Raw genomic sequence first — 27,787 nt, 5'->3', positions numbered from 1 at the left:
GATAGGGTTAGGGGAAACGCACGAGTTGAAATTTCAGCTTCGTTCATTTTTTTCGTTCGGTTGCAAATCGCAGTCAAAATGCACGCATATGCGACGTTCTTAATACTTTGATTGTTTCACGGGGTATTTATTTTATCATAATTAATTGTTAAGTTTAATGCGTGCGCTGTTTATCGTTACTGTTGCGCGCTCCGCGTAGATTAGGCAAATGCAGGTGCAAAGGAGGTTTCTTTAACAAGCCCGACTGAACGCAAATATGCAGCCTCAAATTTTATTCAATCCAAAGTGGCCGGGGCACAAAGGCTGCCGGAATATATCATACACTCCCAGGCCAGATATGACAGTAGAAAACGTGAGATTACATATCAACTGTAAGCAGAAAACCTCGGATAAAATATGCAAGTGATTTCTACGCAAGTGTCAGGTCTTTGATCATTTTCTTTTTCCTTGTGCTGAAGGAGACCAATATATCACCGGCTTATTTGTTTTTCGGTGAACCAGCAACTATCTCAAGCTTAACAAATAACAGGTCAAATATTTTGGTAGCCGTAAATCTTTGATATATATATATATATTTTAAAAACTCGTAGACTAGAAACACAACATGCCAAATGAATGTCAAAGTTGATCGCTGAACAAAATCGCGTGTGTGATCTGATCAAAGATGGGGATTGTCCTTTTGATTTACATCAGCTTTCAGGGCTTCAAATTATCTATTGGCATCAACACATATCATGTAAGTCGATAAGTTTCACGCAGTGAAAGACCAATAATTTTGATCAATCTTTCTGAGAGCTCTCACCGCGTTTAATATTTCAACAAGGCAACGAAGCAAATCGAATCTGGTACATTGTTGACATAATGGCCACTGATCTAACAAATGATTTCACGCCAAAATTTGCAACTGAGGCACCACAGATACATGTATGTTCTATCAATTTTCTTCCTAGATTTCTTTAGTGAGAAAGTTCGACATGCACCCTTGATGTTCACCATCAACTGTTGCGTTTCCTCAAGAATGATCCAAATATGGCTGCGAAGAAAAGTTCCAAAAACGGGCTCATCTTGCGCGATTGAAATATTCTCTCCTCGTTCATGTTTAAACGATACTCTTTGGGAAATTCCTTGCAAATCTCAAGTTTTTTTAAGGTATTAAAACAAAGATGTTGTTTACGGAATTTTGATGATACAGACCAAAAAGCGGGAGTTAGATGTAAATTTCACATCAGCATGGGTTATGAAATCAGTTGCCCCAAAATTTTATTATTAATTTTGGAAGTCCAGTGAAGGCTTTCACTGCCCATGTAGAAATAATAATCAGAAGGGATTTTTCATCAGAGATATTGGGCCTTAAAATACCCTTATATTTTGTACTTGTCAAAACCTGAAAAAGTCGTCTTTTCTTAAGGGAGAGGTAAGGGAAAAAATGAAATGCAAATGTTAAAACAGTTCAATTTTCTTGAAGTGTAAGTCTGATGGATAAAGAAAACAACCCAGTTGATTGAGTTTGCAGATGGCTTTTCGGTTTGTCACAGCAGCAATGCAACTTTAGCTAATAATTATGCCCAAAAATGCAGGAAATGGGGGGTTTTCCCAAGGGGACCCTATATCTCCTAAGGAATTAAATATTTTGGCCTAGTATTTTCACACATTTGTTAACTCATGATACTTGGAATTTGTAACAAGTTTGAGCCAAATCGGTGATTTGAGCTTTATTACCTCTTGTCCGGTTTTCTCGTGGGCACGTTTTTGATTAGATTTTACATAATCTTTTTAAACTGTTCAATGGATACTACACTCAGGCTTTTTCCTTGTTTTAAAGCTTTTTATTCATCCATTTATTTATCGTTTTATCTCATTTATTCATGCCAATTTAATAAAATATGGAGTGCTCGACGTAGCTTCAGAAAAATTTCTTGATAAACTATCCGGTTAAAACATTAAACACATCTTGCATAGTTTATATCTGACATTACTAAAAAAAAATTAATGAATACTTCACATTTCCTAAAAAGATCGATGAGTTACGAGTCTGACTTAAATCCATTCTACTTAATTTGATTTTCGCAGAAAAATCCTATTGGGAATTAATTTGTTGCCAGTGAGAATCTAAAGATGTTTAAGGATCTTAGTCTTGTTGCTGCGGAGATGGTCAAGTTATTCTATATTTGCTTTAAGAGGAAAAAGATGCGCTTTTACAGACCATTTTAAAATGTTCATCTAACTTGGATCACAATGTGACATAAATTGAATAACGTCATCCTCTATAAAGTTCTCCTGGTCTAAACCAAGTCTGAAAAGTAATGCTCTAAATATGTTTAACGAATCCATAGGTTCAACGAGTAGGACTGGGATTTACTGGTTGAAATGCGACTACCACCACCATTACCATAACCAAAATCTTGTTCACTTTGGTTTTTGTCATCAAAAGAGGCATCGTCAGCTTCTGTTATTCCAATCCCATGATCTGCACGATCACATTCTTGTCCTCCTCCACCAATCATCATCACTGATCCATCACCATAACCCACGTCACACCAGAAGCCGATCTTGTTGGCGCTTTGGATGTTTCCATTGCACTCAGCCTGTTGAAACCCGTCTGTTGACTTGTACTGTCCGCCATACTGAACCGTACAATTTCCCAGACACCGATTACTGGCCCAGACTTTCCCATTTCTAAAGTCGCCATAACTTGTGATTTTCGATCGGAATGTTTGTCCACCCAAACAGCCACCTGTGGTCTGTAACAGAGGGGTGTGGCTGGAGTCGTCACTGCGCGTGATCTTAAATTCGCTTCCTCTGATCAACCAAAATGCTGGTGAGATCATGTCAGCGTTTGTGAAGGGACTATTTGTCTTTCCCGTGGCAACTTTCTTGTCGTACCACCAATATCCGGTATCAGCCATCCAGTTCTTGATATCATAATTTGAGAATCGGGCAATAAGAGTCCAACCTTTACCGTCTGTTGTCATGTCACAGTAGACCTACAGTAATATTAAAAGAAAAATAAAAGTGATTAACGGATACCGAACCGTTGAAAAAGAGAATTTTTCAAATATTTTTTTCAACCATTCAAATTTTACTTTTTATTTTAATTCTATTTCCATCGCTGAAATAAGCACGCAAGACATTAAGCTTGACAAGTCAAAACGTATCGGCCAACATGTTTAGTTTTTCTGTATGAGCACCTGTCGGCTCGAAACAGTATACAGCTAGTATATTGACGGCGAGTCAGGCAACCACCTGTCTGAAATTGCCCCATGCCAATAGTCTTGTAGTAAGCTAGGACAGCGGTTGTATATGTAAAAACGTACATCCGGGGAAGTGTGAGCGCGGGAAGATTATTAAAGAACGTGTAATGTGTGTACTGTTGTTGTTCGCCCTCGTGGCTGCCTTTTGTGGTATACTTTTTCGCTTTTAGACCACTACAAATTGGCGACGAGGAGGTGGAAGCTGTAGAAAGAGCGCTTTCGCCTCTAGATTTTACAGGTTCTTCCTGTTAGGTCGCGGAACGATGGCGACAGGGAAAACGATCGTATCAGTATTACATTGATGGCAAGGGCATTATGAATCCTTCTCGGAAAACAGCTCAGTTACTTCATTTAGCAGGTATGGAAGTACAAGATATTTACGAAGATATTCCAGATCCTGGACCACTGAATGCTATCGAGGATAATGAGTATGTGGTGTGTATGCGAAAGTTGGATGCTCATTTTCGAGCCCAGGACAATGTTCTGTACGAGCGTCATGTCTTTCGTCAACTTACGCCGACAAAGGGAGAGACCGCCGATAAGTTAATGGCTCGTTTACGTAAACAAGCTCGTGATAGTACTTTTGGTCCAACTTTGGAAGAAAATTTTCGGGATCAATTGATTGAAAAGTTGCCTGATGTTGAGCTAAAGAAGAAGCTATTAGAGGTCGTTAATATTACTCTGGAAGCAGCAATGGATAAAGTTCGAAAGTGGGAAGCCTCACACGAGCGGGCAAGTCAAATGGCCACACCAAGCCAAGAACCTGGAGCAGGTACTCATGCAGCTGAAGAACGTGCTGGGCGTGGAAACAAAGGGGAAAGCGGTTGTTTCAACTGTGGTAAAGAAGGTCATTTTGCCCAAAGTAAAAATTGTCCAGCCCGAGGTCGCAAGTGAAGCAAGTGTGGTTGTAAATGCGTGACTTTTAATGCGTGACTTTGAACTTGTGTTACATTTCAGTTACAGTTGGCCTTTTTGCCATTTGATTCCTTCGGATAGTTTTTCTCTCCCGCTGATTTTTAGTTGTTGCATCGTACGCTCTTTTACTGTTCACTGTTCCTCATCCGGCGTCCATCCTAAGTTTACCTCTTAAGTTTTGGTATCAAGCCGCCGGCGTATAGGGACCGATATGTAAGTTATATTCGTTTGTTTTAACTTTTGTAGCTTGCTCCATTTATGAAGGTAGCGTTTCTTTTTTTATATCTTATGCTTTTGTGTGTGTTATTTTCTCGCCGCCTTGTATCGTCAAGAGGCTATTTCTTGTAATAGTTTTCCTTTATCTCGTTTCGAGCAAGCTCTTTCGTCTTTATTTGTTAGTATATTTTGCTTTGCCGTGGTACTTAGTTCATTTATTAGTTCTTTTCACTATGTTAGATTTATTTACGCTGTTGAGTCACCACGTGTTTAATTGAGGACAATTGGTTATACAAGTCTCCCTTTTTAATTCGCTTACAGTTTACGAGATTGATTAAAGCTAAGTCTTCGTAACGTATCCCCTGGTTTGGTTGCTATTTTCTCCGGACGCGATTTTCTCGGCGCTTCATTTGGCCTTGATGTTCGCTTGCCGCTACTGTGGTAAATATGGTCATTATGCGAGATATGTATGTCAGTATTGCTGAGGACCGGACTGCAAACAGAAACCTGGTCGGCTTTTGTGATCGATCTTGCCTTGCTAATAAAATCACGAAACCGACACGCGTTACTGACAAAACAAAGAGCCTTCTCGATGTCATTCTTACAAGTAACAATGAGCGATTTGTAGCTTCAGGCAATTTGCACCTTGGTTTGAGCGACCACGACTTGGTGTTTGTTGTAGCAAAAACAAAATTCCACGTCCAAAACCACGCTTTGTTGAACACCGCAACATGAAGCATTTTGATCATGAGAAGTTCCAGGCGGACCTGAGTGAAACTCCTTGGGGGACGGCTTTTTGTTTCTCGGATGTGAATGATGTATGGGGTCATTGGAGCAATCTGTTTAAAGACGTTCTTGATAGGCACGCATCTATTAAGAAAAAATGGGTGAGCGGTAATCAGCTTCCTTGGATCATTCCTCAAATCCAACGTGAAATTGCTCTGCGAAACAGGCTTTTCAAAAGATACAGAAAAAACCCAAAGGACAATATATGGATTGCTTATAAGAAACAGCGTAATAAATTAACTTCACTTAAGCGCAACGGATTAAGTAAATTCTGTTACGACACGGCATCGGGAGCGAAACATCCTGGTCAATTTTGAAAGAAAATGAAGCCTCTTCTTCCTAACTCTGGCATAAATAAACTAAGTAACATAACTCTTCTTGAGAACGGTGTGGTCACGACGGAACCCAGGCAGGTGGTGGAAATATTTAATAGCTATTTCGCCAATGTAGTTTCAACAAATCACCGTGAAAATGACTTCAACGATCATCAAAGTGTAAATCTAATTGCTAGCAAAATGCTGCTAGATCAGTTTGTCTTCCAGCCTGTGAGCTGCGGCTATGTTCGTCAAATCTTAGACAATCTAAATCCCCGGAAGGCTGTTGGCGTAGATGGAATTTCCCCGCGTCTCTTAAGGCTCGCTGCTCCCATCCTAACGGAGGAGATAACACAGCTGATAAACTATCTGATTATGAACCAATCATGGCCAACCGAATGGAAGGGTAGGAACTTGACACCGCTATTTAAAAAAGGTGAGGATACACGCAAAGAAAATTATCGTCTTTCCATTCTTACCGCCATTTGTAAAGTGTACGAGAAGGTTGTGTTTGACCAACTGTAGGGCGCCTTCCATGAACATCTTTCTCCGAATCTATCTGGGTTCTTGAAGAAACACTCTTGTTGCACCGCACTCTTGAAGATGACTGAGGACTGGAGGCGACGCCTTGACAAAAGGGAGGCAGTTATAGCCGTGGCAGTGGACCTGTCCAAAGCATTTGATTCTGTTAACCATAACCTCCCATTGGCTAAATTAAAAGCGTATGGCTCCTCTCCGTCTGCATTAAACTTGATTTCTTCCAATTTGTTGGGGCGAAGACAGCGAGTTAAGCTGTCCGGTGTTTGCTCCAGCTACTCAGAAGTAATGGCGGGCGTCCTCCAAGGGTCCCTCCTCGGACCGCTGTTGTTTAACATTTATATAAATGACTTGAACTACGCCATACCGGATGTACGTCTAAGGTTATACGCCGACGACACAACTATGTATGCTTCGGACGTCTCGCCCTTGGTTCTCGAATTTGTAGTGAATAATGGTCTTGAGCGGTTATCATCGTGGTTTGGAGAGAATCATCTGGTGATCAACATCACAAAGACGCAAGCAGAACCCATTGGTCCCTTTAAGTACAGTTAAGACCTGGCCATACATAGCACTGTCATTGGGACACTGCCATGTATCAAAATACGTGGCGTTGAACTGGATAGCATGCTATTTTTCAAGGATCACATTACTAAATAGCTTCAAAAGGTATACGCTAAAAGTGGCGCACTTAGGAGAATCAGGCGTTTAGTCACTGGCAATCTTACGTTAAGGCTCTATAAAACTTTCATCCTCCCTCATTTTGAATACTGTTGCCCACTCTTTCTTGGATTGGGGAAAGTGCAAGCGAATCGGCTAGAAGATGCCAACTAATACATTTTTAGATCACTTCTAGGTTATCGCAAGTCTACCCTTTATGATGAATTGCTGCGAATCTTGAATATGGAAACGTTAGACCAGAGAAGGAAACAACAATCCCCTATTCTGTTATATAAATGTTTGCATAACGACGGTCCCAAATATATCAGAGTTTTTTTGAGTTTTAGGGAAACAATCTGAGAGGAACCGGCATGAATTTGTACGCACCGAAATTTAATTGAAATTTTATGAAAACATCTTTCATTTATACGTGTGCGCAGCTGTGGAATGGATTACCTACAAGTGTAAAACTGGCTGATAATATCAACCTTTTTAAGAAGCTATTGAGAACATTGAAACTTTAGCTGCTTCTCCATTTTATACTTGTATTTAAGTGACTCTCAATTTCATTGTACAAACATAATTTTTAATCTTTATTTTAAATTATTTAAGCTATTGCTTTACCATTTTATATCTGTATTTAAGTGACTTTGAATTTTACTGTACAAACTTAAATTTTAATATTAATTGTTAGTTATTTCAATTTCTAATCAATTAGGTCTTGACAGTATGTATTAGGTCTTTTAGATTCTTAATCTTAGAGGCACGTACGTACTTTGAACGAGCTCTATGAGCTCCTTGACGCTACGTGGGTAAATAAAGTATTGATTGATTGATTGAACACCCAACAACTGGGAGGTAGACAGCAGCGTCATGGTAAGGGGAGACAGGCCAATTATGTTGAGTATCATTGTAACGAGTCAGGTGAGGATGACAGTTTTGCTTTTACTATAGAAGAACAGACATGTGCTATGTCAAATTTCGCTGAGCCCGTTATCTCAGTTAAGATTGATGGAATCAGCTGAGATGTGTTGATTGATGCAGGTTCTGCAAGTAACCTCATCAGTAAAGATACACTGCAGGAACTTAAGTATCAGGGGCTGAAAATTTAATTAAAACCTTGGGTAAAGAGATTGTATGCTTATGGGGGTCGAGAACTTAAAATTGAGGGCCAGTTTCAGACAGAAGTTTCCGTACCCAAAGCAAAGGTTGTGGCAGATTTCATTGTTGTTGAATCTGGGCGTTGTTTGCTGGGATATTCGTCCGCCACAGATCTTGGATTCCTTCGTGTGGATCTCTCGGGAACTCTCGGGACAGGAGACTGTAACACTGTTGATGATACCTTCATGGGAAAACTCAAAGCAAAATACCCCAGTGTATTCCAGGGAATTGGAAAGCTTAAATATTATCAGTTTACATTGACCCCAGTGCAACTCCAGTGTTTAAAAAAATGCAACGAGTACGTTTTTCTGTAAAGGACAAAGTAATTGCCAAGGTTAACGAACTCCTTGAAAAGGACATAATTGAGGAAGTCGAGGGGCCTACGGTGTGGGCAAGGCCAGTCGTTGTTGCTCCTAATTCAAACCGTCCGGGGACATAAGGTTGTGTGTCGATATGCAGAGAGCCAACGAGGGCATTATTTGAAAAAGATTACCTATACCAACCACAGATGAAGTCCTTGAAAGTCTTAATGGGAGGTGTTTTCTCGAAGTTAGATTTAAGGTGGAGTTTTCACCAAATTGAGTTGGATCCTGACTCAAGGGATATCACTGCTATTGCCACCCATGATGGTATATTCCGCCACAAACGTTTCAGTATTGGTGTATAAGCCGCACCAGAGAAGTACCAGCATATCATCATCCAGTCAATGGCGGGTCTACAAGGGGTGTCAAACATAGCAGATGATCTCATATTTCATGGTCGAGACACTGAGAAACACGATAAGAACTTACACAGTGTGTTGCAACGTCTTATTGAGAAGCAGCTGACTTTGAATGCTGAAAAGTGCACCTTCCGAATGACTAAAGTGGTATTCATGGGTCTTTCTCTGAGCAAACATGGCATCGGCCCAACGGAGGAAAAAGTCAGAGGAATTGCAGAGGCAAGTCAGCCTCAGACACCCTCAGAAGTCCGTAGCTTCTTGGGGCTCGTTGGATTCAGTGCCAGGTTTATACCAGATTTTGCTACCACTACTGATCTCCTCAGAAAACTTGCAAGGAAAGGGGAACCGTTCGTGTGGGGCAAGGAGCAGGAGCAATCATATCAGAGATTGAAGAGTCTAGTTGAAAGTACACCAGTCCTAGCTTACTTCGATTAGGACACACCCACCCGTGTTATTGCTGATACAGGTCCTGTTGGGCTTGGCGCCGTGCTGGTGCAAGAAAAGAATGGGTAAAGCCGTGCCGTCTGTTATGCTAGTCGTAGTTTGAGTCAATTGGAGCGTCCTTATAGTCAGACAGAAAAGGATGCACTAGCCTTGGTCTGGGCGTGTGGACGCTTCCACCTCTACTTGTGCGGGCTTCCACAGTTTGATCTGGTGACAGACCATGAAGCACTTAAAGTCATCTACTCAAGGAAGTCTAAACCTTCAGTCAGAATAGAGCACTGGGTTATGCGTTTACAACCGTACAACTATCAAGTTTGCTACGTGCCTTCAAGAAAAAAAAACATCGCAGATGCCCTTTCCCGACTGACGAAGATACCTGCTTCAGACAAGTCCGTGGAAGATGCTGGATATATACGCATGATAGCTCTACATGCTGTCCCTGCTGCATTGAGAATCAAAGAGATTGAACAAGTCTCAGCACAAGACTCTGAGTTGCAAGCAATGAGGAATTGCCTCATCGAAGAGAAATCGGACAATGCCCCAAAGCAGTATTTGCCAGTGCGCAATGAGTTGACTTTTATTGGGCATGTAATTCTCCGGGGGACAAGAATTGTTATACCCTAAGCACTTCGCAGGAGATTCGTCAGTTTGGCCCCCGAGGGGCACCAAGGAGTCATAAAGACAAAGGAGAGACTTAAAACGAAGGTATGGTGGCCTGCTATGGATCGTCATGCCGAGAAAAGATGTGGAGAGTGTTACGGGTGCCAGATGGGTACAAAGAACGTTCCACCCCCACCACTGAGGTCAACAGCATTACCCAACCAACCATGGGAAGAAGTAACTGTGGATCTAATTGGTCCGTTACCTTCTGGAGAACATTTTTTAGTTCTCGTTGATTATTACAGCCGGTGGATAGAAGTTGATGTTATCCGAACAACTTCCAGCCAAACCATCATTCATTGCTTGGATGCCCAATTTGCCAGACATGGGTTGCCTAAAGGTCTGCGTACCGACAATGGCTTAAATCTTGTATCTAAAGAAGTAGAAGATTACTTGAATGAAATGGGGATTGAAGACCGTTACACAACACCTCTATGACCAAGAGCTAATGGTGAGGTAGAGAGGCAAAACAGGTCGCTTCTGAAGTCCACGAGAGCAGCCCATGGAGAAGGAAAGAGTTGGAGAGAGGAGCTAAACAGGTTCCTTTTGGCGTACAGGTCCACGCCACATTCAACCACAGGAAAGAGTCCTGCCGAGTTATTGTTTATGAGAAAGCTAACAACTAAAATGCCTGATCTAGTCAATGTTGAAGAGGAGGAGGTAGAAGTGAGCGATCAAGCCGTCCGTGATCGGGACAATCAGAGAAAGCAGTCTAGCAAGGACTATGTGGACAAGACGTTCCATGCCAGAGATCGAAATGTGAGAGAAGGAGACAGTGTTCTCCTTGAGAAGAAGAAAGAAAATAGGCTGCCCCCTTGCTATGAGAAGGAACCATATCAGGTGATGTCTCGACAAGGGGACCAGGTGGTGTTGCGATCGCCTCAACGTGTCCAGCACAAACGCAACCTTCAGCATATTAAGCCCTTCAATATGCCAGATGTAGAAGAACAGAAAGCGCCACCAAAGGACGCTGAGCCACGGACTGAACCTAAGTCATTTGAGAGGCCACCTATGGCAAAGGATCAAGTACCAATGGCTGAATCACCACCAGAAGATGTACCTTCTACTGCACCTACAGCTGAGCAGCATGTAAGAGGATCCGGCAGAATTACGAGCCGTCCGAAGGCTCTGAGTGACTACGTTCTGTATTAAAACTAGTGACATTGGCATTTTCATATTACTGTTCGTTGTTATTACATGAGTGACATTGAAACGTTGTTTTATGAGCCGAATGGCAAAGGCTATGTTTGTGTTTAGCGTGACTTTTGTCTTGAACATTTGGATTTGAACTGAACTTTTACGGTGTCTAAAGAAACTGGAAGTTTGTAATGTTTCTGACTTTCGAGGTCAACTATCTAAGTAAAGAAAGAGAGGGAATGTAGTATGCTAGGACGGCGGTTGTATTTGCAAAAGTATACATTCGGGGAAATGTGAGCGCGGGAAGATTATTAAAAAAACGTGTGCTTTGTGTACTGTCGTTGTTCGCCTTCGTGGCTGCCTTTTGTGGCATACTTTTTCGCTTTTAGACACTCCAAGCCTGCATTGTTGTCGGTTTCGTTCATGCTTCGCGGTTTTACTTGCATAAGCCGACGAGCGGCGAAGCTTTCTGAAATGGGAGTGAGCGATGCTTTATTCGGCACATCTTTAGATATCCATCTGACGCAACCAATCAAATAACGGCTTGTAGCAACTAATCGGCTATTTTTTCTCAGAGAGGTAGAGCCATGATCCCCACAGGTTGGTTGCAATTAAGCAAACTGCAGTTAAAAAATCAGACTTTGGGGGGATTTGAACGATGAACCTACAAACTTAAACCTTGCTTGCAATGCATGGCTTCGTGGGTCAGTTTTTAAGAACATCCAACTGGTATCTGGGAGGCACAGGTTTGAATTCTGTCAAAGCCTCCATTTTTTCTGGCTTCTTTTTGCAATTCCTTTAAATGAATTAGGAATTTAGTAAAACTTGTCTAGCGTCTTGAGTGTGGCTTCGGTACTCAGTTGGTAAAATAGAGCCAAAATAGTACCTGGGAAGCCCAAGTTTCATTCACCTTAAAGGCCAAACTTTTTTTCAGGCTTCTTTACAGCAATTTCTTTAATTAGATTTCCTGTGCGGGGATCATTTATTCACCACTTTATCATCCGAAGGTCCAGCAAAATACTATGTATTTCCTTTCTCTTCAGAGCAATAACCGTTAAAATCATACTCTTGCCAAAGCTGGTGGGTGGTATAGCTTCAACATCCTCTCGTTGACCAAAGCTCTCCTTACAACAAATTTTCGCTCTCTTCGTGACGCAGATTCAGAAAAAAAACAGCTGAGGGTTTGTTTTCATCCACTTTTTTTTGCTTAGGTTCGCTATTAACATATCCCTAATTCGCGAAAAGTATTCTTAATTGTTCCTTTTAACTCCTTTGTGATATGACCCTAACATTTGATTGACACCTTAAAATTTCCGTTCAGGTGTTGAACGGAAAAAAGACTGAAGAACCACCCCATTTTCAGCGTGCGAGTTTAAAACTGTTACCCTTTCCAAACCTCACGCGGATTCGCCGCCCATCGCTTTTGCGCACACAGTCAACGCACACAAAACGGCAGACTACGCAGACTAGTGCCCCTACTCAGGAAGTTCCTATTGTTGGGTGGTGTAAGGTGACTTTAGATTTTAAATTTTTTTATGGTCCTGCTGGCGTAACTCGAATTCATATAGATTAGCCAAGGACTTCACTTTTTTGTACTTTTTCGTATTTTATATCTGTTCTTGTTTTCCACCCGAAAGTCGCAGATAATCTTGCAGTTGTACTGTTAGTTTTGTTTTAGCTATAGCGAATTGGAATGGACGAAAAAAGTATCGCAGAAATGGCCAATAGTACAGAACGAGCTCAAGCCTTTGCTTTCTTGAACATTGAACTGATTTACATACATTAGCTTGGTTCCCTCGCTGATTCGTAGAAGGAAAACAGGTCGTCTTCAATTGATCATAGTTGATACTTACAGCAAAGGTCGTTTTAGTGCTTTTATCATGGATATAGTAGATCCCGTCAGATAAACCAGCTTGATCCCTTCGAATCAACTGACATGAAATACCTAGAAGAACAGAATAAAATTGTGAATGACTTCGAAAGTCAAATGCAACTTGTGGTATATACGGAGGTAAGTTGGATGACAGTCCAGTTTACCAATTCAAAAGCAGGTCTACAATCAGCAACTGTAAAATAAACCAAAGAACTCGAGAACTACTGCGTTAAACATAATACGATTATTTTGTGAGATAATTCTTTGTAGGGCACTTATCAGCTTTATGGAAATTCTCCTGAACAGCTTTCTCAATTAATAAACTAAATTTTTACTTTAGCTGCTGGTTAGTTGTTCTTCTGCAATTATTATGACAAGAACTCGTTGACACAAGACATAGGTAAGCTGTTATCAAAACTAATGTCATACCAATAAATCTCGTTGCAATCACCGTGGTAACTGTCTCTGCCAATCCTAATCTGCTGGTGGCCCGGCAGATGTAGTCTCCTTCAGCGTTTTCTTTATCTGTGTTAACTAGGAGACATCTGTCTTCCTGGTTAACCGGGATGGAAACAGATTGTTTTTGGGCTCGGTACCATTCAATTCTGGGAGGTGGAGAACCTGTAGCTTCACAACACAAGCTTGCAGTAGTTCCTTGCACCAAAATGACCTCTGAAGAAGGTTTGTTTGTAAATTTTGGTGACTCTGAATAAAAATGCAGACCAAGTAAATATGATTGGTAAGTACTAAAGTAGGTTAGTAAATTAGCTAAGTTAACGGGCGTGACATTTAAGGGGTAAAAGGAAGCAGTGTTATGCCGATGTGTTTGCTTGGAGAAAATTGAAAAAATACAATGAAGAAAAATGATACCATAAAATAATACAGACCCAATGAAATGATATTCTACTGTAAGTTATCTTTTTAATGTTAGCCAAATTTTGTCCTAGCCTTTGGCTGCATAATTATATCTATATAACTATGATATTATATCTATAATTACCCTTCTAGCGGTTTCAATAGTTGTCTTATGAGTTGGGAAAATGCTATACTGTGACGTCCAGTTTAAGGGCACGGACTGCTTGGCATCCGACGATGACCTCGTTACTCAACTAGAAAACATCCAAGGATGACTTTGACCAAGGAAATTTAAACCTAGAAAGAGCTTTAAACTGAAACATCGTACCTTTTATCCGAAGCCTGCTTATTGTTCTTAACATTCCTAGACCAGTGCGAGCTGTACATATGTAAGATCCAACATGTGACCTTTGTACCTTGCTGATTCGAAGTGCACCTTCTTCCATACTAGCATCAGATAAGACACCTCCAAGTTTACGCCATGTTATCGTGGACGACGTCTGGCCTTGAACCCAACAGTAAAATATTGCTGTCTCGCCTGCAAAAACTTCCTGAGATACTGGATACACACTGATTCTCATAGGAACAACACATTCTCCCTTCGGTCCTTGAATACCAACCGATCCTTTGTTCCCTTTATTTCCTTTTGAGCCAATAGATCCTTTTCGTCCTTGAAGACCCTTCGCTCCCGTCTCTCCTTTTATCCCAGTTGCTCCAACAGACCCTTTGTCGCCTTTGTTTCCCTTTACTCCTTGAGGTCCCACAGGTCCTCGTATGCCACCCAAGCCTTGAGCCCCGATAGGCCCCGATGGGCCTGGTGGTCCTTCCTTTCCAGGGGCCCCTTTCTATCCCTTATACCCGGGATATCCAAGGGCTCCTGGTGGTCCTGGAGGTCCTGCCTGGCATATACTGTGGGAGGATTTACAAACTTCACTGAGCTTGTTATTTATTTCCTTGCGGACTTGTTGTAAATTTATTGTTCCTACAGTTGGACTTAGAGCATTACTTCTTTTCTTCCTTTTGTAATGATCCACAGGATGTTTCCTCATTACACCTTCAAAATCTGTGTATCAGACAAGCGGAAAAAAGTTTCAAATACAATCAGAAAAAAAAAAAAAAATAAATAAAAAAAAGACATTTATTCATGTGGGACCTAGTCTTTCTTTGTCAAAACAATTTGATTCTATATCAGAAATTATCGCCTTTCAGATGTGAACAGAGCAGATCTCTCAGAAACCAATCGTTAGGCAGCATCGCCTGGGGTGGGTTCGGAGGATTTTGTGGGGATCACGTAGTTTTTAGGGGGGAACAAAGGGGGGGGGGGTTGCCTTTTAGGCATTGAGCGATGTTGGTCAAGCAGGGAGATGATTTTTATAAAGAGAAAAATTATTCTACGTTCACATTCAAATGAGTAAATTGAACGCATCCGATTACGTTGAAGATGATGATGAAAATGATAACTCGACTAAAAAGGAAAACTTACGGCTATAATTGTAACAAACCTAAGGAAATTGACGACTAGAATGAAAACGAAAAAAGGACCAACGACTTACAGATATTTCCTCCTATTAACGTCAACGGGCAGAGTGAAATAACTGATGATTTAGAATGAAACTGACTTGCCGTAATAAAGCCAACACTGTTATAATATACGTTGACAAACGAGTAACTAAAAGTATGATCAAGCGTGATCAAGGCGTAAATTTTAAATCAAGAGTAACGCACCTAAGTGAATGGTCACGCACGTTTGAATCTTGCACTTAGCATACATTTTTCATTCATTTTCTAAGTTTATCGATCAGCTCATAACCACTCAGAGCAATCCTCTCTCAACATTTCATTGTGGACTATTAAGACAGCCCCATCTCAGTGAATCCCTGATTTAAAGCATAGTGATTTTAATTCGTCAAGTCACGTATATGTATAACCCGTAGAAGGTATGGAGTGCTATGTTCTACTAGTCATATTATAATCCTATCTTTACATGAAAAAGGGAAGTATTACAAGTCAGGAACTGTTAGATGTGACCAATTAGATCTTCCTTTTCAGCTTTTTAATTTCATATATTATTTCTTTCAGTCTTCAGATAAATAAGTTAAGATCATACTCCCACTGTATAGCAAATACAGACGTATTCTTCCAGGCGAAATGATGATTTTTTTTTTACTGAAAATGATGCTTTTCGTTTGACTACAGCCTATAATGATCTTCATAATATTAAAATGTTCACAGTACACAGCAAAACTTTTGGAGCTTATCAATAAACACCATTTAAAGACAATTTGGTAATATCAACTAAGTTGAAATTGCAAATTGGCCACCGTAAAGAGTTATAAAGCTGACTTTTCGAGCGTTAGCCCTTCGTCAGAACGAAGACGCTCTGACGAAGGGCTAACGCTCGAAACGTCAGCTTTTTAACTCTTTACGGTGGCCAATTTACAATTTACAATTTCAACTTAGTTGATATTACCAAATTACCTTCTTACTTCCACCAACACAGCACCACAGTTTCCTTAGAAACTACCCCCTTTTACCATTTAAAGGCAGTTTAGCATTTTTTTTTTTTTATTTCATATTCTATCTCGCAAGGAATCTAATTGTAAAAGCCGAACTAATTCATGTCAAACTTCAAAGCTGTCTGGATCAAGGTGAATTGTTTTGTGCCTACCTATGAACGTTTTAGGCTTGTTCTTGACGTTTTCATCTGCTTTATTTGTCATCTTCATGCGACTTTCAACAGCTAAAATGCGCAGTTCGTTCATTGCCGTTCGCTTGTTGATCATCTCCATTCTCAAGAACAGCGCAACAATCAGTAGGATCGAAATGAAAGAAAGAACTGATGCGATCTTTCGAAAAACGTCGTCTGTACGTTTTTTTCGAGCTTCCTTTGTAGTGTCCATTGCAGCTTTACGAGACTTTTTGGGTCTTCTGGAAAATAACGATTGTAAACTACCTTTAAGAAGAACTGACTTATTTTCTTCCGCTGAAGATTTGAACTTCTTGTGTGACTGATGTGACGTGGCTAAAGTTTCCTGTTTATCTTATTCCTCTGTCGCGGCTGAGTTATTTGTAAATACAACACGCTTACGATTGAAAGCCGGGAACCTGCCAGTTGACCTCAAGTTGAACATAAATGCATAATGTATGTTTCACCTAGAATTTTTTATTTTTGTTTTTATTATTTTTTTTTTACGTGGACTCAAAGAGAGTTGTTCTATTGACCTCGTTGACGTGATAATCGATTAAAAAGGAATGCTTTGTTTTCCGTTGCCTCCTGTGACCTGCATTAATTTCGAAAAGTAAATCTCGAGATATATGATATTACACATGAAAATACTTCAATCAACGTACAAAAACATCTGAATAATTATTGAAAGTACAAAAAAGTGCGTCTTTGAATAGTCACATAGAGATGTTATTGAATAGTCTGACAGGTTAAAGAGTAAATTAAAAAAGTTTCCTTTATTAGACTACGAAAACAGGACTGAACCTCCTTGAAAATGAAGTTTGGAAGTGTATATTTTTGTCTTTGTTAATGAAGTTACACCGAGCAAGATATGGAATGGAGCATTCAAATTCACAATGGAAATTTTTTTTCAATCCTTACCAAGACCTCAAATTCTCAACCTCCCACTGCTTTATTTTTACATATGGAGGATCTCGTACCCAGACGTTTCACGGCCAAGTGATTGCAAGTTACAGTTACACTGTAAAACTGGGTATGAGGTACTTCATCATCCCTACAATAAGTCAGTATTGTATTCATCTAAAAGATCACCGCGTGAGTCCATAGCACAATACTTACGGCCACCGTTAGCCGTTTATTAGTTCAAGGGTGGTTACTGATGTTTACGATTTTGATTTTTGGATTAGTTCACAAAACGTTCAGAAAGCGGGAAATCCTCAAATGTCTGGTATTCTTCTTGAAGATGGAAAATCGTGTCTTGATATTTACCCCAGGGAAAGGGGAGGAGGACTTGGGTATATATCGTAGGTTTGTGCCACTTGCCTCTCCGAAGCCCTACCCATTATAGTTCATTTAATGGCCACTAATAGACCGTTACTCACAAAATTTAACAATTTTTGAAGCACGAATCTTACAGTTTCCAAATCTCTGATTACCAGAATTTTCTTACCCCCAAAATCACGAAAATACGTCGATCCATCACCTAGCAACTCTATTGAAGATGCAATTTCATTTTAGTGAATCCAGTAGTGAAAATGCGACGCCATCCACATCCCGACAAGCATATTACTAGGAAATGCCCCTTCCCCCCACCACTCGTTCATACCCGTTTGCTTCTTGATGACCTCCATACTCAAGTTCAGCGCAACAACCAGTAGAATTGAAATAAAAAAAAAAATTCCGATGAGCCGATGAGCTCTTTCGAAAAACGTGGATTTTAGACTTTGTGCAAGCTTTCTTTGTAGTGTCCATCGTAGCTTCTCACGAACATTAGGGTCTTCTGGTAAACAACATAAATAGTAAACTTTACAGAGAACTGACTTGCCTTCTTCCGCTGAAGATTTGCGCTTCCCATGCGAATGATATGGCTAAAATTTATAGTTTATTTCAATCCTAACTTTCAAGGCTGAGTTAATCGTAAACGTGATACGCTTAAAGTTAAGCTAAGTGAACGCTGGAAACCTGCCAGTTGACCTCAAATTGCCGTGGATTTTTTTTTTTTAATTTTTACATTTGGACCCAAAGGAAGTTACTGTATTGACCTCATTGTCGTGATGATCGATTAAAAAGATACGCTGCTTTTTTCGTTGTCTTCTGTGACCTGTATTAATTTCGCGTGATGAAATTAGAGAGATTTGATGCTACACAAAGAAAGTGGAACGTAGAAAAACATCGGAATAGAGAACGAAGCCAAAAAAGATAAGGCGTTTTTAGTAGTTACATGGAGATGTTGTTCAAGGGCCCAGACAGGTCAAAGAGAAAGCTGATTAGTTTTTCCTTTCTATTTTAAGGCAGACTAGGGGATCTTATGAGTCTAGCACCCAGACTTTTCACGGCCAAGGGGTTGAAAGATAAAGTTAAACTGTAGGATCTGGTTACGAGATAAGAATATTATATCGTCTAGGGAAATAGATAGGGTTTGAGAAGGCCTAAACTTTCGAAAGATTTAGAAACAAGATATGAAACATAAAAAGAAATCAAGGACAAAGAGTGTTTTCTTACTTGCTCGTTGCTCCCTTAGCTTTGAACTGAACATTTTCAATAGAACTTCTTTATTTAGTTTATTTTGCCTTCCTAGAGAAAGCTGTATATCCTAGTTTTTTGACAAATTGTAAACTTTTATAAGTCCATTAGTACATTAGATCCTTAGATAAACAACTCCATAAGCTTTACAGCTTTAACAACTATCGTTTTATAATAAAGGATTTGATTAATTGACTGATCTTGATCCTGGTGTGGCTGAGAATGAAAACAGAACTGACCCAGGTCACGCAACTAGGTTTTCGGTGGGAATGGAGTTTAATCGTCTTTAACAGAACTTGAAAGAGGCGCTTTAGAAAATTGGCTACCAGCGAGAGGCTAGGAGATCAGTACAGTATATTATTGTGACACAACAAGATTCCTCCGAACCCTCCCCTTTCTCTCCCCTCCCCCCTTCCTTTCTCTTCCCTTCCCCACCTCCTATCCGGCGATAAAAAAACGACCGGCTCCTAAGTTATTAGTTTCAGGCCTCCATCTGGTTTGCGGGACCACAGGGTGTCTAATCAATTAATGGCTTCCAATTCCTATTATCTCGATTGAATCATTTAAAATATCTTGCATCTTTTATTTCTGGCATCACTAAACAATTATCAGTGGATACTTCACATTTCCTTAAAAAGATGAGTTGTGAGTCCGACTTAAAATCATTCCATTGGATACGATTTTCTCGAAAAGTTCTCATAGCATTTAAATTGTTGCCGGTGAGGATCTTAAGATGTTAAAAGCTTATAGAGTTCCGGCTGAGGTGATGGTCAAGTTATTTTATCTTTGCTGTGAGAGGAAAAAGATGCGCTATTACTGACCCCCATTTCAAGGTATTAATCAAACTTGGATTACAATGTGACACTAAATGAATAATTTTATCCTCTACAAAGTTCTCCGGATCTAAACTAAGTTTGAAAAATGAAGGGCTGATAATTTTAACGGATCCATAAGTTCAACGAGTAGGACCGGGATGGGGCGTATTTTCTTTGAGCACCATAACCAAAGTCACATTCAGTCTCATGGGTTCAGAGGTCAACAAAAGAAGCATCGCCAGCTTCTATGATTCCAATTCCATGATCTGCGCGTGCACAGCTTCCTCCTCCTCCAATCATCATCACTGATCCATCACCACCACCCCAGTCACACCAGAAGCCGATCTTGTTTGGGCTTTGGATGTTTCCACTGCACTCAGCTTGTTGAAACCCATCTGTTGACTTGCACTGTCCGCCATATTGAACCGTGCAACTTCCTAGACACCGATCACCGGCTAAGACTTTACTATTTCTAAAGTCACCATAACTACTGATTTTCGATCGGAATTTTTGCCAACCAAAACAGTTGCTGTTGTCTGCAACAGAGGGGTGTGGCTAGGGTCATCGCTACGTTTGATTTTTATTTCATTACCGCTGACCAACCAAAAGGCAGGCGAGATCATATCAGCGTTTATTGAAGGGTCATTTGTTGTCCCATTGTCACTTTGCTGGTCATACCACCATCTGCCATCGTCACGCATCCAATTTTTGCCGTCGCTGTTTGAAATTCGAGCGACAAGGGTCCACGCTGTGCGATCTACCCCGATATCACAGTATACCTGGGGAGACAATAGGTATAGCTTCCGTATAAGAACAGCTTATACAGGAGGAGGAATAAAACAAATGAAAGCTCTTGCTTTAAGATGCACCTTCATGCAGATTTTTACTGCTGACATGAGCCCAGTAATGGGCTCATGGTGGTGATAAACGTCTTCTGAGATTTACAGATAGACATTGAAAAAACAAAGAAAACTCATAATCATTCGAACGTTAAAGAATTGGATCAAGTTAAGTGATGTCAAGGAATTTAAGGGCAAACAAGCTTAAAAACTAGGTTTGAAAGGAAGTTCGCTGAAAAAAAAAAATTTTAAAAGGTTGACCAAGAAAAGAAGTAGATATTTTTCAAGAAAAAGAGCTTCTCGAAAATTTTGTGACTCACTAAATTTTTCTCTGTATGATGTATTCGACTCGTCTACTTAGGCTTTGGAATAAGTAACAACGTGTTTGCACTTTACCGAATAAAAGGTTTCTTAACTATTGCCCTTCTGGATGAAGAGAGATTTAAATTTCTTGAAACGTTGGCCTCAAGATCTAAAGTAGTGAGCGATAGACGATCAGCATTATTGAAAGTACTTTAATTGTATCATGCATCGGTCACTTCTGAGTGACGAAAATCTCCTTCTGAGGGGACTTTCCGTTATAAGTCATTTTGTTATAAATTTTATCAGAAGCGTATAACTTTATGTCATACGCTTCTGATCATATCAAATATTAGTATAATTTCAAAGCTGAGCAAAGAGTTTCCAGCGATCTGATTGGTCGAGCGGTTCCTTGTATGACGCTATATAAACCGCTCCACGCGGTTTATATAAAATGTTAAAATAAAATGTTAATAAATGTTACTAAAATGTTATGATTTTAGAAATTTATCTGTTGTTCAGCTCTGAAATTATACTAAAACAATTATTCGCCTCAGGTTCGGTTAATATTGTCGAATAATCCCCTCGACTTCGTCTCGGGGATTATTCGACGATATTCACCTCACCTTCGGCAAATAATTGCTAAATATAAATAGTTTATAACATTGAAAGATCAGATAAATGAAAAATACTAGATCAATTTACCATATATCTCAACGAGTTTGCTCCTAGTTCGTAAGTACCAGAATGCCTTGCTGAATATTTCGTAAAGACCTCCTCGCAGGAAATAACTAAAGGCGGGAAACATCATCAACCAGTCCCTAACAAAGAGAAACACATGGCACAAACATCGCACCACAACTGTATCGAGCTCAATTGATAAATAAAGTGATACTTTAGCGCATGGTGCTATTAGCTTGAGCCGGCGTGTAGGGAGTTTGAAAAGTTTAATTACTGACTTTTACCGAGCAAAAACCTGTCTGAGAAGCTTCGAAAAGCGAAACAAATTTAGCTCCAGCGGGAGTTTCATTGCAGCATTACAGGCGAGTTTCTTAGATGGAAAAAAGCTGTCACGGGTCTCGAATGTGATTTGCTAATGTCCATGATCGATTGTAAAAGAAACAAAAAAATAAAAAACAAAAACAAAAAAGAAACGAAAATCACGAAACCATAGAAGTGAGTCTAGACAATCGAGGTTTAACTTTTGTCAAAATATAGTACTTTATTAGAAATTTTATGGACAATCCGTGGGAATTCTGCCCGGAAACATTGATCTTCTATTATGCATTTTGGCCAACCTGCTATTTTCTGGCCACGGAAGTCAAAAACAGCTATTGTCTCAGCTCAAACGGATTTACTCCGTTACACTAGTGATAAGAAAACGTCTGTAACTAAAACTTTTAAGGTTATAAAAAACTGACCCGATGATGATAGGTTAAGAAAAAATCCAAGTTCTTGAAAACATATATATAGCCATATTTACCTGGTATCCTTTGGATACCTAACGTAGTAAAGGCTCTTTTTTGTCCAACTTATTACCGCCGCCATGTTAGCCCAATGGATAGTGCGCTGGACTGTTGTGCGGGAGATCGAGGGTTCGAGCCCCGGCCGGACCAACACTCAATGTCTTAAAATAATTGAGAAGAATTTGCTACCTTTCTATAACATCAAGAAATGGTTAGATATTCTAGTCTTCTTGGATAGGGACGAATAAATGGAGGTCCCGTCTCCTGCAGGGTTGGTGGTAAGAGACGTTAATTTCTCAGGGACGAGATTACTGTGTCATGGATGTCCTCCCCTGGGGTGGGATGGGTGGGTTATTGGGCCCACAGTAATTGGTGCAAGCTGTTGCGGTGTTCCTGGCGGTTGGCGAAGCTAAACAAACTAAACTAAACTTTGTTGTGAGCTGCATATACGTATTTGAGTGTCTCCCACAGAGAAATCTCTAATAGTTAATGTTCCTTCCTTAATATTGCTTCTGCCCTCTGACAAAGCTGTCAAGGATCGCGACCATGCGAATTTAGCTGGTGAGTAACTAAAGACTTCACAAGCAACTGTAGACACTGATCCTTCTTTGAAGACCAAAAACGCACGAGGTACTTCGGTAAACGTTGGCGCAACTTGAATAAGATCAGAAAGTAGTTTGTAGCACTAATTTTTTAACCAACTAAAAATCTTAGTGGTTTTGCTAAAACGTACCTTAACGAACACTTAACTCAAATTAAGTGACGACTGAACCCTTCTCCTTGCTCTCTGCTTTTGTTATGTCTGCATCTTAGCGAAATTGTTGCAACTGAAGTATGGTTACCGTAACATTTCATCCTCCAGTTAGATAGAAAGATAAGAAAAGAAAAGAAAGAAAACATAAGGATTATCACTATCTTAATCAGGCTGAGGTAAATAATCCAAATTGTAAGTATTTTCAAGCCCTTTCCTTCATATCATGAGTCGATTGTCGAATGAATTTAAAGCATAGCCTCACCTTCAACAAAAAGCTTTCCAGTCTTGCTGTCCTTCCCCAGAACATTAACTGCCGAACACATGTACTCCCCAGCGTCATTGAAATTCGACTTTGTAACCTCAAGGCGGCCATTTTGGTTCGTTTTGACTCGTTGGTCAGAAAGTAAGCCTCTGACTTTGCTCCAGGTCACGACAGGTGTTGGGTGTCTTCTGGCCGAGCAGTAGAATCTAGCAGTCTGGTTTTCAGTTACTGTTTTAGTCTCAGGTGATATGGTCACCTCTGGCAAGGAGGTGCTTTTCCCTGGTTCTCCTTTCTGTCCTGTCATTCCACGAGGGCCAGAAGCGCCTGTAAGTTGAACATTTGAAAAGACAAAACAAAACAACAAAGCTGATAAATCAAAACTCAACTGTTTTCTTTTTCTCCTCTTAATAATGAACGCGAAACAAAAATAATCTTAACTGATAGAAAAATCGGCTGTATTACCTTTTTCACCTTTTTCTCCTTCCAGTCCTTTGACTCCCCTGATGCCTTGCTTGCCGTGTCTTCCAGGTAAGCCCATTATACCTTGCTCACCTCTCTTTCTCTTCTGTCCTTGCGCTCCTCGCCTTCCTCGGGGACCTCGGCTCCCTTACTTACCAGGAGGTCCTGGGAAGCAAACTTTCCCTGACGGCTGACAAAAAGATGCTGGTTGCATTCGACTGATTTGTTTATAGATCTCACTTCGCACGTCTTCTATTGTCAGAAATTTGTTGCTTTCTGGTGACTAACTGCGGCGAAATTTGCTGTTTGTTTTATCGGAAACTACCGGTATACAAAAAGACGAAATTTAAATAAGTTAATACTGAAGATGAATACTACTACATTTCATTAAAAAAAAAAAAAAGAAAAAAAAAAAGAAAGAATACTGTTAACTTCCACCATCCCCTTTCAATTAAGTGAGAAATGATTGTTTAGACTGGGAGCAAGGGATCGTTTTGCAACTTTATTTACGGGGTTAGTCCAAGAATTAAGGAAAACAAGTAAAATGAGAGCTCGGTTCTTAGTGGTTGCCATAAATTTTATTCTTAACCTCTGAAATTTAGGATGAAAAAATGTAAGCCGGAGTTTTTTTATGGATGCAAAAACTTGTGGATGGCAGTTGTTTATCATTTTACATTGAAACCAGAGAATAATAATAATAATAATAATAATAATAGTTATAATAATAATAATAATAATCATAGTAATAACAATAATAATTAAAAGATAAATATCTAAGTTGTTGATTATTTATTGCCTTAGTACGGCAACTGGAGCACCAAATGCTCATCTATTAGTTCCCATGAGTTGAGATTTGTTTGTTTGTTTGTTATTTTTTTTAACAAACAAAATTTATTAATTTTTAGCAATTGAAATACAAGCAGACAATACCTGGCAGCAGAATAGCGAAGCTAATCGAGGCGGGAGGGAAACAAACATTAAAATAAATTCTTCAATAACAAGTTTGACTGAGCAGAGGAAACGACTTGGGGAGCATGCGCATCTATGCACGAACAAAGAAAAGCAGTACGATAGCCTATAGGTAAGCCAATTTGGTATTACAACATACAACCGGAATAAAATCACACGCGAAAAAAAAAAAAAAAAAAAAAAAAACGACAACAACAACAGCATAAGTAGCTTAAAATATTATAATTTTCTAATTTGATCAATTAAAGTATGGACGTCAACAAATGTATCCTCTCGCATTAAAATGTTCAGCATCTGTCTATAATAATAATGATAATAATAATAATAATAATAATAATAATTTTTATAGGGCAAATTCCATACAATGTTCAAATGCGCTTCACAATAAAATAACACAGTAATAATTAATAGAACTATCAAAATAAGATAAATAGAGGATATTACACGGCCGCACGGGGATACGAATTTTATCTTCGAGTGCTGAAAGTATCTCTCACGAGTGAGCGCAGCGAACGAGCAAGAGATACTTTCATCACGAGAAGATAAAATTCGTATCCCCAGGCGGCCATGTAATGTTCTGTTTATTATATAGATACTGATGAAATTTCCACATAAAAGACAACTTTTTTTAGTATATACTAAAACAGTGGATAGCGTTGAAGGCGCGCTCTGATTGGCTAGTCAGACTCCGAATATCCTTTGTTATTTACCTCTGAGGAACTCGGGAAAAAGTAGCGTCCCGGTTTGCATCCGTGACAAGCGAAGAAATCACTCAAGTCAATTTTTGGTGGTGTGTATTATCTTACTATTTTAGTATATACTAAACAACTATTCACCTCGATGTCGGTGGTTAGCGGTGGATATTTACCTCGCCGCTTCGCGGCTCGGTAAATATCCACCACTAACCACCTCCACTTCGGTGAATAGTTGTTAATTATTCATTTTCGAAACAGCTATTGGGTAATTATGTTGGTAACCATGGCCACACCAATATCCTCACACGTGAAAGATAAAAATAGTATCTTCACTACGCGCGGTGAAGATATGATTTTTTAGTAAAAGGATAAATCCTGGTATTTGATCAGTATCTATATCATAAAATAAGATAAATACTAGAACTACATACAAATACTAATGTTATACTAATACTGCTATAATATTGTGTTGAAGCTAAGATAAAATGCTAAACGAAAAAGGTGCGTTTTTAACCTTGACTTAAAGATATCCAATGACTTGGAGTTTCTAACTTCGAATGATAATGCATTCCAGAGTTTAGGTGCTGCGCAAGTAAACGACCTGTCACCAAGTGTCACTTGAGATTTGAATCCGGGTTGCTTAAGCAAGAGGGTGTCACAAGAGCTTCTCAGGTTAGAGCATGACTGAGACTTTAGAGAAATCAATGAATCCAAGTAAGTGGGAGCTGTGCCATGCAAGATCTTCAGTTGAAAGTTAACAGAAGACTCTTGAATACAATCCTAGACCGAATCGGCAACCAATGCAACTTGATTAGAAGAGGTGTTATGTGACAATAGCTACACTCAGCAAAGTGTAGTTATTGTCAATGCAATACTCTTTTAGTTTATAGTTAGGTATAGAACGAAGACAGGTAGGAATACTATTCTAGATACTTACACCCAGTCTCAAAAAAGGAATTCTTCATATGTTCTGTTCTCGAATGCTTAAGATAAAGATTGCCAGCCGCTGAGGACTTTGTATAATAGTAAATGTTTTTCTGACGAATAACTAAATAACTTTGAAATGTTAGCCGGAGGTGTTAGATTGTTGACGAGATCATACAGAAACGAACGGATTGTTTTGAAATTGATAAGATGAAGTGGAAGAATTTTTGACATGTTAAACAAATATAGCATGAAATCTAAAGAAAAAGAGGATTCAGGATTTAAGGGAGAGCACGGAGTGAGAATTGGTATTTTGCAAATGAATAGATATGATAATTTCTGCTTCATTTAAAGGGGGATTTATGGAAATGTGAAAATACCCCTCTGCAGTCCCCATATCAATGGCCGTTCCCTGAAATGTTTAAAACCGAAGAGGAAATATTTTCTCAATTGAATTTTATAATAGTGACATTTCGTCGCCGCTGAAACGTCATGTTTTAATTGATAGCTCTGCTTTTGATCCTTAATTAACTGTTTTTTTCAAAATCTTTCCTTCTACCGTGGCAAATTTATATTACTTTTTAAGCGGGTGGAAATTTCATATCTACATATCATCTGTTTGCGGTCTTACGCGTCTGGTATAAGATTATGATCCCACTGTACAGCAATTATTGGACTATTCATCTCGCCAAAATAATGCTTGAAGCTTCTTTGTTGACGAAAGCCTATCGTGACCTTAATCAGATCAATAATTTAAGTTGAAACATCTGGATCTCGATCATGAATTAACGCCAGGTCTGAGGGCGGCTAAATCAATGAATTAATTTTAAATTTCGTCTTGCTAGGAACAGACCCTTAATTAAGCACTATGGTAAAATGATGTTCTTGCTAAAGATTAGCTATGTCTATTTTCCTTCGATATAATTAAGCAGGTTTTTGCTTACCTGTTGACGTTTTTGGTCTTATCCCCAACGTTTTCATTTCCTTCATTCGTCAAAGCGTACAACTTCATGTGACTTTCAACGGCTGAGATGCGAAGTTCGTTCATCTCTGTTTTCCTGTTCATTATTTCTATCCTTAAGAACAGCGCGACGAGCAGTAGAACTGAAAAGAAAGAAACAACCGAAGAGTCTCTGCGAAAAGCATCGCTCGAGCATTTTTCGCGAGGTTTCTTTGTCGGGTCCATCCGTGCAGCTTCAAGGGAATTCGAGTGAACAGCTTTCCTGATTAATAAACTCAATCGCTGCGAGACACGACTTGTATACTTGTGCTGAGGGTTCAGGCGTCCTGTGTAACTGATATCCTAAAGAACACGCCCAGGCAAGATGTAAAGTAAACCGTTACTGATTCTTCTGTCACGCGTCACGAGGGTAACTCGTACATTGGTCTCTGTGACACCGCTTTTAAAATGAGTTACAGGAACCACTTCTGTTCATTCCGAAACGAACGTTTCAGGGATGCTACTGAACTTAGTAAATATATATGGAGTCTTGAAGATAAGGACACTAAGTTTAATATTAAGGGGCGCGAGGTGAAAAAGCTAGTTCGTATACCAATGTAGCTAA

General features: G+C 39.6%; 2 protein-coding genes across 4 annotated transcripts; both read right to left on the bottom strand.

The window, feature by feature from the left end:
* Window positions 1–1,699: 1,699 nt before the first annotated feature.
* On the bottom strand, window positions 1,700–14,636 carry LOC148740048 (uncharacterized). The gene is made up of 4 exons (XM_088748084.1): window positions 13,859–14,636; window positions 13,105–13,380; window positions 12,656–12,747; window positions 1,700–2,984 (listed from the first exon to the last, which is right to left on the bottom strand). Exons 1-4 carry the CDS (start codon window positions 14,109–14,111, stop codon window positions 2,319–2,321), a joined length of 1,287 nt encoding a protein of 428 aa, XP_088604210.1. The 5' UTR covers window positions 14,112–14,636; the 3' UTR covers window positions 1,700–2,318.
* A 4,671-nt stretch (window positions 14,637–19,307) lies between these two features.
* LOC148740047 (peroxidasin homolog) lies at window positions 19,308–27,504 on the bottom strand. 3 transcript variants are annotated; one of them, XM_088748124.1, is made up of 7 exons: window positions 27,167–27,504; window positions 23,638–23,955; window positions 23,176–23,499; window positions 22,893–23,015; window positions 22,177–22,320; window positions 21,399–21,514; window positions 19,308–20,333 (listed from the first exon to the last, which is right to left on the bottom strand). In XM_088748124.1, the coding sequence occupies exons 2-4, from the start codon at window positions 23,711–23,713 to the stop codon at window positions 23,011–23,013; spliced, it is 405 nt and encodes a 134-aa protein (XP_088604250.1). In that variant the 5' UTR covers window positions 23,714–23,955; window positions 27,167–27,504; the 3' UTR covers window positions 19,308–20,333; window positions 21,399–21,514; window positions 22,177–22,320; window positions 22,893–23,010. The 3 variants fall into 3 exon arrangements, with proteins under 3 accessions (XP_088604250.1, XP_088604251.1, XP_088604252.1); XM_088748125.1 differs by having other exon boundaries at window positions 23,638–23,824; XM_088748126.1 differs by lacking the exons at window positions 21,399–21,514; window positions 22,177–22,320.
* Between the last annotated feature and the right edge of the window lie 283 nt (window positions 27,505–27,787).

Source organism: Stylophora pistillata, chromosome 2 (assembly GCF_964205215.1).
Source record: "Stylophora pistillata chromosome 2, jaStyPist1.2, whole genome shotgun sequence".
Classification (NCBI taxonomy): domain Eukaryota; kingdom Metazoa; phylum Cnidaria; class Anthozoa; order Scleractinia; family Pocilloporidae; genus Stylophora; species Stylophora pistillata.
Note: the sequence above shows the minus strand (reverse complement) of the source record. Positions and strands in the feature narration are given on the sequence as shown.